The sequence below is a fragment of the Herpailurus yagouaroundi genome, unplaced genomic scaffold, assembly GCF_014898765.1.
Source record: "Herpailurus yagouaroundi ecotype Mexico unplaced genomic scaffold, PumYag 139, whole genome shotgun sequence".
Lineage (NCBI taxonomy): Eukaryota > Metazoa > Chordata > Mammalia > Carnivora > Felidae > Herpailurus > Herpailurus yagouaroundi.
The window spans coordinates 12,238,875-12,251,023 of NW_024412394.1; the positions used below are offsets into that span (position 1 = coordinate 12,238,875).

The 12,149-nt window shown below is 41.8% G+C and overlaps 1 protein-coding gene, 1 long non-coding RNA gene and 1 other non-coding gene across 6 annotated transcripts in view; 2 read left to right on the top strand and 1 right to left on the bottom strand.

Moving 5' to 3' along the window:
• Positions 1-12,149, bottom strand: part of CLIC5 (chloride intracellular channel 5) — a 160,173-nt gene that overhangs the window by 100,746 nt on the left and 47,278 nt on the right. Inside the window, exon 1 of one of the 2 annotated variants that reach the window (XM_040473680.1) lies at positions 1,060-1,418. The exons of the other annotated variant lie outside the window; for it this stretch is intronic. Within the exon in view, the coding sequence (XP_040329614.1) occupies positions 1,060-1,122 (63 nt within the window). The 5' untranslated portion in view covers positions 1,123-1,418. Of the gene's footprint in view, positions 1-1,059; positions 1,419-12,149 lie in introns of those variants that run through there. 2 annotated transcript variants of the gene reach the window in all.
• Positions 4,040-4,147, top strand: LOC121030107 (U6 spliceosomal RNA). Its single transcript, XR_005790059.1, has one exon. It is a non-coding gene; the product is annotated as a U6 spliceosomal RNA (small nuclear RNA).
• The window catches only part of LOC121029534 (uncharacterized), a 37,990-nt gene continuing 35,704 nt past the window's right edge, over positions 9,864-12,149 (top strand). For 2 of the 3 annotated variants that reach the window (XR_005789767.1, XR_005789766.1), the window contains exon 1: positions 9,864-9,974. This is a non-coding gene — a long non-coding RNA (uncharacterized LOC121029534). The remainder of the gene's footprint in view (positions 9,975-12,149) is intronic. The other variant, XR_005789765.1, reaches the window with a different exon arrangement.

Genomic DNA, 12,149 nt, shown 5'->3' on the forward strand with positions numbered 1-12,149 from the left:
GGGGGGGGGGGGGGGGGGGGGCGCGCACGCCGCCAGCGGACTCCCCTCCCCCCAAGCCTGGCGACTCTCCCCGCACCGCCCAGGAGGCCGCTCTCCGGCCGCCTCAGGTTTCCCGGCTTCTGCGGTGAGCCCGCCACAGCGAGGACTGATCAAATGCTTCTTTCTTACACCGCACCACCCGCGGACCGGGAAACGCCGCCTCCTCCGCCTCCATGCTTTGCCTCCTACAGGTTGCAAATGAAATACAGCCGTTCGGAGGGTAGATTGTTTCTGCCCAGGGAGCGAGGCGACTGAAGTCAGTTTATGCACTGTGCCCCTCCATCCCAGCCTGCCCCAAGTTGACCGGGGTTTTTTTTTTGTAGTTGTTGTTGGTTTTCTTTGTTTGTTTGTTTGCCAAACCTTGGCATTTCCTGATACTCCCCTGCAGAACCATGATTATGACAATAATAGTAACGTTGGCCAATGGAGTGTTTGTTTTCTGCTTTGCAAGTCACAAAGCAAGAAACACCTTTGTTTCCTTTGCTTTTTTTTTTTTTTTTTTTAGTAGCTCTCAGCAAAAGAGAGAAAAGACATTTGAAGAAATGTTATTTTTATTTTGCCAAAGATAATTGTCCGGATCGGCAATGTTTCCTTTTCTTCCCTTCCCTCTCTTAGCTCTCTCTCCCACCCAATTTTAGAGGCACGCTCACGGCTCCAGGCAGGTTCCCGCCACCTCCTTATACCTTGAGATGCCCCCTTAAGGACTAGCCAGAATCGCACCGGGCAGGGACCTGTAGCGGCGACCCGCTTGCTCTACAGCGGATCTGACAAACGGCCGGCCAACTCTCCAAGAAGACAGCCACCTGCAAGATTGCACCTGACTCCACAGCAGCCGGGAGCCCCGAAGCGAGGCTCTCTGGCTTGCAGGAAGGCCACCCAAGGGATCGCTGGGGCTGGGCTGCCCTCCCTGGGGAGGGTCCAGCGTCCCAGCTCTTTCCGCGCCCAGGCACGTGAGCCCGCGCAGCCGGGAGCCCGACTGCAGGCGCGACAGGTGCGGCGGGCGCAGGGACGCCGACCTACCTTCACGAAGAGTTCGATCTCGGGGTCCCTGTCGTCCCCGTTAGCTGTCGCCGAGTCCGTCATGCCGTCGGCGCCCGGGGCCAGCGTCCCGGGCAGGGGAGGCGCCACCTCTGCGGCGCCTGAGCCAGCGCTCTGCGCTCCTGCTCCTGCTCTGCGGGGCCCTCCTTGAGAGCGGCGCTTATTATTATTATTATTATTATTATTATTATTATTATTATCGGATCTGTTTCTCAAGCCGGGAACCGCAGTGTCTGAGAGATCAAATGTCCCGAGAGATCACATGCAAAGGAGGAGAGGGGAAAGGTGGGTTCAGGGATGGCAGCAGGTCCCCGGAGCAACAAGTGCCGGGCTGCAGGGAGGTGTCACAGGATCCGTTCCAGTCAGCGATCCCCGCGTCGCCGCCAACGCGCCCAAAATAGCCGGAGGCCGCGGGGCGGGGTCAGCCCGGGCGGGGCTGGGCGGGAGGGGCGCCCGGCGAGCGCGGCCTCTGCCCTGGCCCCGGCCCCCGCCCCCTGCCCCGCCGCCCCGGCCCCGCTGGACCGGAGGCAGTCGCGGCCGAGCCGGGCTGGCACCGCCTACGAGGCCCCGGGGACCTCACGGGAAAGGTAAAGGGAGGGAGAGGGAGTCCAAGCGAACGGGAAAAGAGAGGGGAGAAAAGATGGCTTTAAGTCTTATGTGTCATTAACGATGCTTTAGCTCGTCCAAGTTACTCTACTATTGGCGTTACCCACTGGGAAAGCCCCTTCCTGCCTTAGCCGTGCTCAGAGTGGGGAGGAGCTGTGGGGAGGGGGCAAGGAAAGAAAGGACCCCTATGAGGAGCCATCCTAGAGCTGGGCAAATGGGGTAGGACATGGGGTGGGGGTGGGCAGGGCTCGCGTCTAAGGTAGAGGGGTGAGCCAACCTGGTCAGGGGCAGCCCCGGAGCGGAGCACCCGCGTCCAGCTGATCTTCTAGGCTTACTTTTTCTTCCACTTTCTTTTCTTGTCTCTTCTTTTCATTCCTTTCTTTCCTAGTCAAATTCCGTTCTCTGTTTTGTAGTGAAGTATGATGCACATATGGAAAAATGCACGTATCACAAATGTCCAGTTCAATGAACTGAACTCACCCATGGAACGCCAGATGAAGAATTAAAATACTAACTACACCCCCAGAAGCTCCTTTTGGTCTCTCTTCTCTTCCTTTCCTCCCCCTCCACCCCTCTCTTCCACCAGAGTAAACATTATCTTGACGTGTAACAGCACTTGTCTGGAGTCTTACAGTAAATACAGTATATATACTCTTGATGTTTGGCATCTTTTGCACACCATTACATTTGTGACATTCGTCCATTCTGTTGTGTGTAGTTGTAAATCATTCATTTTCATTGCCACAACTTAACATAGACACTGCCAAAGGGGTTGTACCAATGTACGCTCCCACCTTTCTTTTTTTTTTTAAAATAGGTACAAAATCTTTTGCATCTGAAGTCTGGTCAACTTTCATTTGTTTTCTCTGCCTTCTCTCTAGCTAATCCTGTTGTTGCTCTCTCTTGCCTTGCTCACAAATAATGCATTTATTTCACAGCTTTGTAAGAAAACAAAGTAATCCCTTAATAATAAAAATAACTAATAATACTTATTACGTACCAGACAAAAAAAAGCACTGGAGATCTTAACTTGTTTCATCTTTACAGTTAGTGTTATTATCCCAGTGTTCCAGAGGGGGAAACAGGTTTAAAGTATTTAAGTAACTTGCCTCTAGTCGTTCAACTAGAAAATGGCAGATTTGAACGCAGAAAGACTGAGCTTCTGCTCCCAACTACTCTACTAACTGCCTCTCTCAAATTTAGTGCATGCTGGGTAAGTCATTCTGAAGAAACAAAGACACTGTCCTGGTCTGAATGGAGAGTAAGTTCCATTTCAGGATAATAGTCACATGGGAGGAAGACTAAGGCTGTCACATGAATTGGGCTCCATAAATCAGCATGTAGACAGATTATTCACCACAGTGGGAGTGGGTAGACAGAAAGGCCTCATAAAGCAGAAGGCACTCCGCTGAATCTTCCTGAATGGTCAGGCGTCTGACAGGCAGAGAAGATGGCAGGGTACCCTGACCACCCTTTATGGCAGGCCGTTTCCCCATAAACCGCAAGTACAAATGTTCCTTTTCACTGAAGAAGTCGCCAAGCCCAACTTGCAAGCCCGCACAATACACTACAGCTTAATCAAGGTGAGGTCTAATTGCTCTCCTCCTCCTTGGTTTCAGGCTTACATCACCAAAGCCTTTAGAGAAACAGTCACCTTCACAGCTTGTACATTCTGAGCCAATGACTGCATACCTTCACTGCATGCTGCACAGACTCATCACTTCCTGCTCTGGACTGCAGACAATATTTGCAATAGCGATGTGGCAGAGGTAAATAAAATTATATGCGTGAAATGCCCTTGAGGGTTTTTTTTTTCTTTAGATGAAAAATGCTTTACACGTGTGATCATGTTCTTGGCTATGATCTAAACAATGTATGGTATGACCTCCACTTTCCTTACTTCCAACCTAGCAGAGTTGGCTTCCATTTTGTTTTCTCTAAACATCTACTGGTTACTGCTTATTGGAAATGAACCGGTTCCCTTTTAATCTCTAGATAATACCTTCCATTTGGACATCCCTACAGACAACTGCTGGTTTTGATATTCTAAATCTTCACGTTGACACACACACACACACACACACACACACACACACACACAAGTCCGCATTGGTGATGAAGTACTTTTGTGCCTATTTCTCGTTTTTAAGTCTACATTCTGCTTTCATTCAAGATAAAAAAAATATTTGTTTTGTACCCTTTAATGTCAAATCATAATTGGTTAGAGTCTATTCCAGCTTTGTCCAGAGAAAAACACTTCCTTGATCATACACTACTTCTGATAATCATAGTTTCACACAGTTAGTGCAAGCTTGGGGTAACTATTTACCAGGAAAGCACTTCAAAGACATACTTAGTGCTCACTTTGGCTGCACATATACTAAAATTGGAACAGTACAGAGAAAATTAGCATGGCCCCAATGCAAGGCTAACATGTAAATCTGTGTAACATCCATACATTTGTATGATTGTTGAAAGCAAAAATTATCACATGTCTTATGGGGTTTTAAATATATTCAGACTCAAATGATATGGCATAAAGGTGAAGGTAAAGGGATTTATATAGTGGTAAGGTTTCTTCAAGTGGCAAACTATGACCTCTAAGCAGACTGAGAAAAGTTAGGTATGTATGTCATAACCACTCCTAAAGCAACAACTATAAAAGTTATATAAAGAAATGTAGTGAAAAGCCAAGAGGTAAATCAAAATGTAATGGGAAGAAATTTTCAAATAATCTAATAGGCTTGATGGGGGGACAAAGAGAACAAACATAAAACTTACTATTAGATGGCACACCTAAATCCAACCATATGAATATTTACACTAAATAAAAATGATCTAAACACATCAATTAAAAGCTGGAGATTGTTGGATTGGATTTTAAAAGATACTCAGCTCTGCAATGTTACAGAATCTCACTTCAAGCATAATGATACAGATAATTATAAGGAAAAGGATGGGAAAAAATACCATGCAAACACTAATCAAAAGAAAGTTAGTGGTTATATTCATATCTGACAAAATAGACCCCAGAACAAGGAAATTATCAGCGATAAAGTTGGATATTACACAATGATGAATGATTCAACCCATCAAGAAGATATAACAACTCTAAGTGTGTACATACCTAATAAAAAACTTTCAAAATACGTGAAGCAAAGCTGACAGAACTGAAGGAAGAAACAAATACACGAATATAGTTGGAGACTACAAAATTTTTTTCTTAGTAATTGATAGCACAAATAGACAAAAAAAAAAAATCAGTAAGAATATAGAAGACTGAAACAGTACTACAACCAATTTGGCCAAATGAACTTTTATAGAATATCCCTTCTAAATAACAACAGAACCCACACTGTTTTCAAGTACGCATGGAATAGTCACCAAAATAAACCATATTCTGTATCACAAAACAAACATATGTAAAAGAATGAAACAATACAAATATATTCTCTGACTATAATAGAACCAATTACATCAATAAAAAATGTTTCTGGAAAACCTCTAAATATTGGGAAATAAAGCAATTCACTTTCAGAAATTCATTGGTTAATAAAGAAGCCTGAAGGATAATTATAAAATATTTTGATCCCAATGTAAAGGAACATACAATGTATCAAAATTTGTGGGATGTAGCTAAAGCAGTTCCTAGAAAGAAGTTTATACTTGAAATGCTCATTTAGGAAGGGAATAAAGGTCTCAAATCTAAGCGTGTACCTTAAGAAACCAGCTAACCCTAAAGCAACAAGGAATAAAATAAATAAAAGAAAAAAAACAATGAAATTGAAACAAGATAAAACAATGGAGAAGATCAGTGAAACCAGAAGCTAGTTCTTGTAAAAGATCAATAGAATTAATAAACTTGTCTCTGGATTGGCCAAGAGAAAAAGAGAGAAGGTGTATTTTATCAGCATCAGGTGTGAAAGACAGATAGCAATGCAAACTTCACAATCAGGAGAAGGTAATAAAGGAAAAATATAGGCAACTTTTTGCATATAAATTAGATACTTAAATGAAAAGAACCAAATCTTAAAAGACACAAAACTCATTCAAGAAGTAGGCGATAACCCTAAACCATAAGAAACTCTTAAATACAGAGAACAAACTGAGGATTGGTGGGGACAGGAGGGGAAAACGGGTGATGGGCATTGAGGAGGGCACTTGTTGGGATGAGCCCTGGACATTGTATGTAAGTGATGAATCATGGGAATCTACTCTCGAAGCCAAGAGCACACCGTATACTCTGTATGTTAGCTAACTTGACAATAAATTATATTTAAAAAGAATAATAAAAATAAATAAAAAACATTGTAATAAAAAAAAGGAGATAACCTGAATAGTCCCATATACAGTAAAGATATTGAATTCATAGTTGAAAGTCTTCCCAAAAAACCCCTACCAAAACTCAAAAAACTCCCAAGCCCAGATGTCTTTATTAATGGATTCAACCAAACCTTTAAGGAAGAAAGGTTTGTTTTTTTTTTTTAAATGTTTATTTATTTTTGAGAGAGACAGAGACAGAATGCGAGTGGGTTAGGGGCAGAGAGACAGGGAGACAGAATCCGAAGCAGGCTCCAGGCTCTGAACTGTCAGCACAGAGCCTGACAAGGGGCTTGAACTCACCAGCTGTGAGATCATGACCTGAGCCGAAGTCAGACGCTCAACCCACTGAGTCACCCAGGCGCCCTGAAATCATAGCAATTCTACACAATCTTTTCCAGAAGTAAGAAAAAGGAGGAAATAAAGAACTTGTATCCAGAATTTGTAAAGAATTTTCACAACTCAAAGATAAGAAAACAAACAACCCAATTAAAAATTGGCAAAAAGAGGGGCACCTGGGTGGCTTAGTGGGTTAAGTGTCCGACCTCAGCTCAGGTCATGATCCTGCATAGGGCTCTCTGCTGTCAGCACAGAGCCGGCTTCAGATCCTATGTCCCCCTCTGTCTATCCCTCCCCCACTTACATTCTCGCACTCTCAAAAATAAATAAACATTAAAAAAAAGTTGTTTTTATTTGGCAAAAAGAATCTGAACAGACATATCCCCAGAGAAGACATGCCAATGGCAAATCAGCACATGAAAAGATGATAAATGTCATGATTCAGCAGAGAAATAGAAATAAATACAATGATACCACAGTATACCTATCAGCATGGTAAAAATATATACACATGATAACCTCATGTGGTAGCAAGGATACAGAACAACTGGAATTCTTGTACATTGTCAGTGAGAAGGCAGAATTGTACAGTCATTCTGACAAAACACTTTGGCAATTCCGTGTAAAGTCAAATATATGTTAACCATAAGACGCACTCGTCATCTCCTGGATATCATCCTAGAGAGATGAAAACTTCGGTTCTCACAAAAGCCTGTACATGAATGTGCATAGCAGAATTCATGATTGGGGCAAACTGGAGACAACCTAAATGCCCCTCAATAGCTAAATGAATAAAAAAAAAAAAAATTGTGGTACATCCATACAATGATATACCACTTAGCCATTAAAAAGAATGAATACCTCCAAAACACGGATGAATTTCAGCTGTATGTACCAAGTCAGAGAAGCCAGTCTCAAAAGATTGCATACTGAACGGTCCCATTTATATGACATTCTGGGAAGGCAACATTATAGTGATGGAGAGCAAATCAATGGCTGACAGGATTGCAGAGGGGTGGGGGACTACCAAAGGGTAGCACAAGGGAATATTTTCAGGTGATAGGACTATTCTGTATCCTGTCCGTGGTGGTGGTTATAGATGTTTCTGCATGGATGAAAACATACAGAGCTCTAAACCAAAAAAGAGAATTTTCTGTAGGTAAATTTTTAAATGATCAAGATTCCTTTTTTTTTTTTAATGTTTTTATTTATTTTTGACAGAGAGAGAGAGAGAGAGAGAGAGAGAGCATGAGCAGGGGAGGGGCAGAGAGGGGGAGACACAGAATCTGAAGCAGGCTCCAGGCTCTGAGCTGTCGGCACAGAGCCGGATGCGGGACTCGAATTCACGGACTGTGAGATCATGACCTTAACCCAAGTAGGACGCTCAACTGACTGAGCCACCCAGCTGCCCCTAAATGATCAAGATTCTTAAAAACTGCAGAAAAGGTAAAACCACTAGATTTTATTTTTACATCCCCTTTCCACGCATTCTTTGCTTCAAACCCTTAGTCTCAGATCTCATCTTACCATTGACTTCAGATCTATAAAACGGCTCTCTGTTCCATGAGACCTGGTGCTCCTAAGTATAGTCATTCAGTAAAATAGAAAGAACTTTCATTGAAATAAAAAATGAAACAACAAAATAAGCATATTTAGACTGAGAGCGAGTGTGTGTATGTGGTAAAAGGACATTCAGTATGAAATAATGATGATCCTTTTGGGAAGATTTGGTAGAAATGTTCACCTTGCCCAGTGCCAGAGTAGAAGAACGTCAGTAGATACAAGCTCCAACTTTTACGTACCTAATGATATTCGCTCGAACCCACTCAGTCTGCCCAGGGTAGCAGCTACTTCTATGAGAATTAGATTGTTCCACTCTTACGTTCTTCACGGAGAATCTCTCAGACGCTTGAGGTTCAAGCTGAGGGGACAAGTAGGTTTTGATGGCAGCTGCAGGAGCATCAATTACATTGTGTCTCTGTGAGAGGACCAGGTGGGTGTAGACAAGAGGAGGTGAGTCCTGGAGGAGTTACAATCCCATGAAGTCACTGGTTGGGCTGTGAGGGGGATTAGGGTGGGTTGCTGGTTCTATCTATCCCTTTATAAACTAACGTGCTCTTGGGCGTGCCTAACATTACCAGTAATCTTTGTCCCCACCACAGTCGGCCTACAGACTCCCAGGGAGAGCCTGGGAGTGGGCTGGACTGAAGCCAGGGGTCCTTGTCAACAACCTTCACTCATTCCACTGATTCACGCATTACTCATTCTCTCCACCAGGGTTTTGGGGAGCACTGCTCATATGCTTTCTAGAACCCTCTAAGAACACGCATTGTGCACATCACCTCCTGATGATAAGCAGTCTTTGCTCCTGCATTATTCCTTCATGGATTGAGTCAGGACTTTTCCACAAAAGTAAAGTCCCCTTGAGGACAGGAATGCAGTTTTATGTCTCTTGTGCATGACCCTCAGAACATAACAGTTCCTTGCTATACACTTTTAAACAAACAAAAACCACTTATCAAACAAACTGTTGATAATTCAAGTACAAGTGTACATGCTCAAGAAAATAGTTGTTGGTGGAATGAATTAATGAATAACTGGAACTTTCTTTCACAGCCTCCTTCTCCACTTACTTATATTAACTCAAAGGCTGACATCACTAAAATGGACATTACACTGTGGGGGGTTTGTAAAGATTCTAATTTTGAAGTAAAACATGGAAAAGAGTTTGTAATAATAATAATAATAGTCAACATTTACCAAGGGCCCACCATGTGCCTGAAGCTCTGAATCTCTTATGAGCTCTCTTCATCTCTATAAATAACCCTGTGAGACAGGTGCTATCAGTCCCATGTCACAAATGAGGAAGCAAAGACTTAAAAAGATTAAGTAACTTGTCCAAGATCACACAGATAATAATAAACAACACAGCTGGTATTCTGACCCGGGTCTCTCCATTGTGAAAGCCCATTTTATTAACCAGCATGCTTTACTGTATGTGAGAAGCAGGATGGATTTGGGGGAGGTTGGGATGATGTTAGAGACTTAGAAATTGCTTCCTGAATTGCAGTCAGTGAATAACTGGTTTTGGATAAGAAATGGCTAGATTTGGGGATTCTAGAATCCCTCTTCACTCTGCTTAACCTAAGAGACACCAGAGACAAGCTGAAAAAAGAGGCAGGGACCAAAATGTGGTTCATGAAAAATAAAAAAATACGGAGCCCCTAGAGAAAGGAAAGCTGTGGGAGACAAGAGGCCAGGGAAAAGTGATCTGAGGTCATGTTCTGTTGCATCACCATGAATTTTTGGCAAGATTTATTGCTCTGGTAATTGTCTCACTTAATGGCAAAGTTCATACTTTAGTCACAGCAAGATCACATTAAAATACAACTATTACATAAGTATATTTTTAAAAACCTTGGGCCAGATCCAGGATAAATACATAATTCAAAATACATAATTAATAATAATTCAAATACATCATTTGTAACAAAATCCCCCAAATATGTTGACCCATATTACTTTTATACACACAGCTAATTTTCTTTTGGCCAACAAGCCCATCTTGACAATTGACGAGAGATCAAAAAAGGGCATGGTGTTAAAGAGGACCCAGGCTGGAGGGAAGCAAGGTAAGGAATCTTGTGGTGTGGAAGTCAGCTTGTCCATGGGTGGGAGCAGAATGAATTGAGGGAAGTGGGAAAATGCCCATGACCAAGCAGATTAGAATTCTGGAAGGAAAAGTGAAGAGTTGTTATAATGATTGACAACTAGAATCCATTTGCCCTTTTGTTAAAGGAACCCCGAATTTTCTTTGGAATCTGCACCTGCTCCATTCACAGCCCATTAGGTTCAAGGAGCTTCCTGATTGGGCAGGTAACTTGGATTGGCCAATGGGAGCATTGACTCCCTGTGAGCACTATGATTCGTCCAAAATGGACACATGATCAACTTGGGGCCAATTTTCTGTTTTTAAAATGGTAAAAAAAAAAAAAAAAAAAAAAAAAGGTCTTCTAATAGACTTGCAAAGCAAGCTACTTAGTGTTGCGTTCATGACATTTTCATTTACAGTGTACGTTGTGAAGAATCATGTTTTAAAACTGTAATTATGTTCTCTAGTTAAGAGAACATAGTTAACTAGTTAACTAGAAAGCTACTTAAGGCTGTTTCTTTGTCACTCTTAGAAGACGTTATATGAATCCTCATTACGACATAATAAAAACAGCTCAGACTTTGCTCAGATTTGGGGCTTTTGTCAGAAACGTGCCTAAGAGCCAGGCTTTCCTTCTGTTGGACTTACGGAGAAACTAGGATATGGTCCTGGAGCTGCCTGTGCTATGTAGCCACTGCTAAGACAGTATAATTGAGAGTAAAGCCAACAGAGAGAAAACAAGGGCCAAAAGCTGGAGATAGGAAACCCAAGTTCTGATGTCTTGTTTGAGTGACTAGATGAGTGACTTGTTGAGTGACTAGTGGTCCACATGATAGAAAAAAGATTTCAGGGCTCTTGTAAGGTGGATAGGAGTCAACAGCACAGTGATGCCTTTTTAAAAAGGAGGCTGCATCCTAAGATGAATAAGTCATAGTTTTAAAGTTCCAGACCCTCTATATAGGCACTATTTAGTCTTTCCAGGCTTGTAAGCCAAAATACAAAATGAAAGTGAAAATATGTCCAGAAATTGGCAGAGTTGCAGAGAAGCTCCGTGTGTCAATTTAAAGCAATAAGATAAATGATACAATCATAAAATTATGACTCCATGCATCAATCTTATTTTTCAACAGAGAATGTCTTATATAGTGAAAAGAGCACAGGGCTTGGATCCCAAAGTTCCAAACTCAAGACTTGGCTTCTGTCACTTTCTAGCCTTATGCCTTGATGATCAACCCTCCCAAACCTCAATTTCTTTCATTTTGTTCTTTTTCCAAACCTCAATTTCTTTTTCTGTAAATGGAGGTAACTGTACCTTCCCTGAAGTTAATGTAAAGCTTAAATAATATTATTTATGAATACGTATAATTCATGCAGCATATTGACTATCCCATAAAGAAAGAAAGAGCTGCCTCTCCACAAATGCGTATAAGACAGCACTGTGTTTCAGAGGTAGTTTCTCACTTAATCCCTCACTCCAACCCTATTCACGAGGTAGCTTACTATCATGGCTCCATTGGGCAGAAGAGAAAACTGATACACACATATTGGTTAGTAAGCATAGCTAACCAGAAAACTCTAGAGCTGGGATTTTAATCCAGGTCTGACTCCCACGTGTCTGCTTTTATGACCTCAATGAATGAGGACTATTTAGTATTATTTTATTATTAATGAATTAAATAAATGAATAAAAAGAAAGGGAGAGAGAGAGAGAGAGAGACAAAAGGCTCCAAGTGAAGGCTGATGGTCAGCTACTGGAACATTCAAATGACAAAATAAGAAATGCCCTCAGGTAAAGAATGGAATATATACCCTGTCGTCATTACTCTGACCACACTGGATGGCCTCCCTCCTTTATCTGACTGTCTCCCTCTTCTAATGTCAGCTCTTCAAGCTACATAAGGAATTATTTCCAGAATGGCATAGAATATTTTTGAGAACCTTGCAAATTCCTTCTTGGAAATGGGTAGAATTGATCTAACCAAATTGGTTTTTTTTTATAGTTTATTTATTTATTGGGTCGTGAGGGGAATATATATATACACACACACACACATATGTATGTATATATACACACATATATATGTATATATTCACACATATATATGTGTGTGTGTGTGTGTGTATATATATATATATATATATATATATATATATG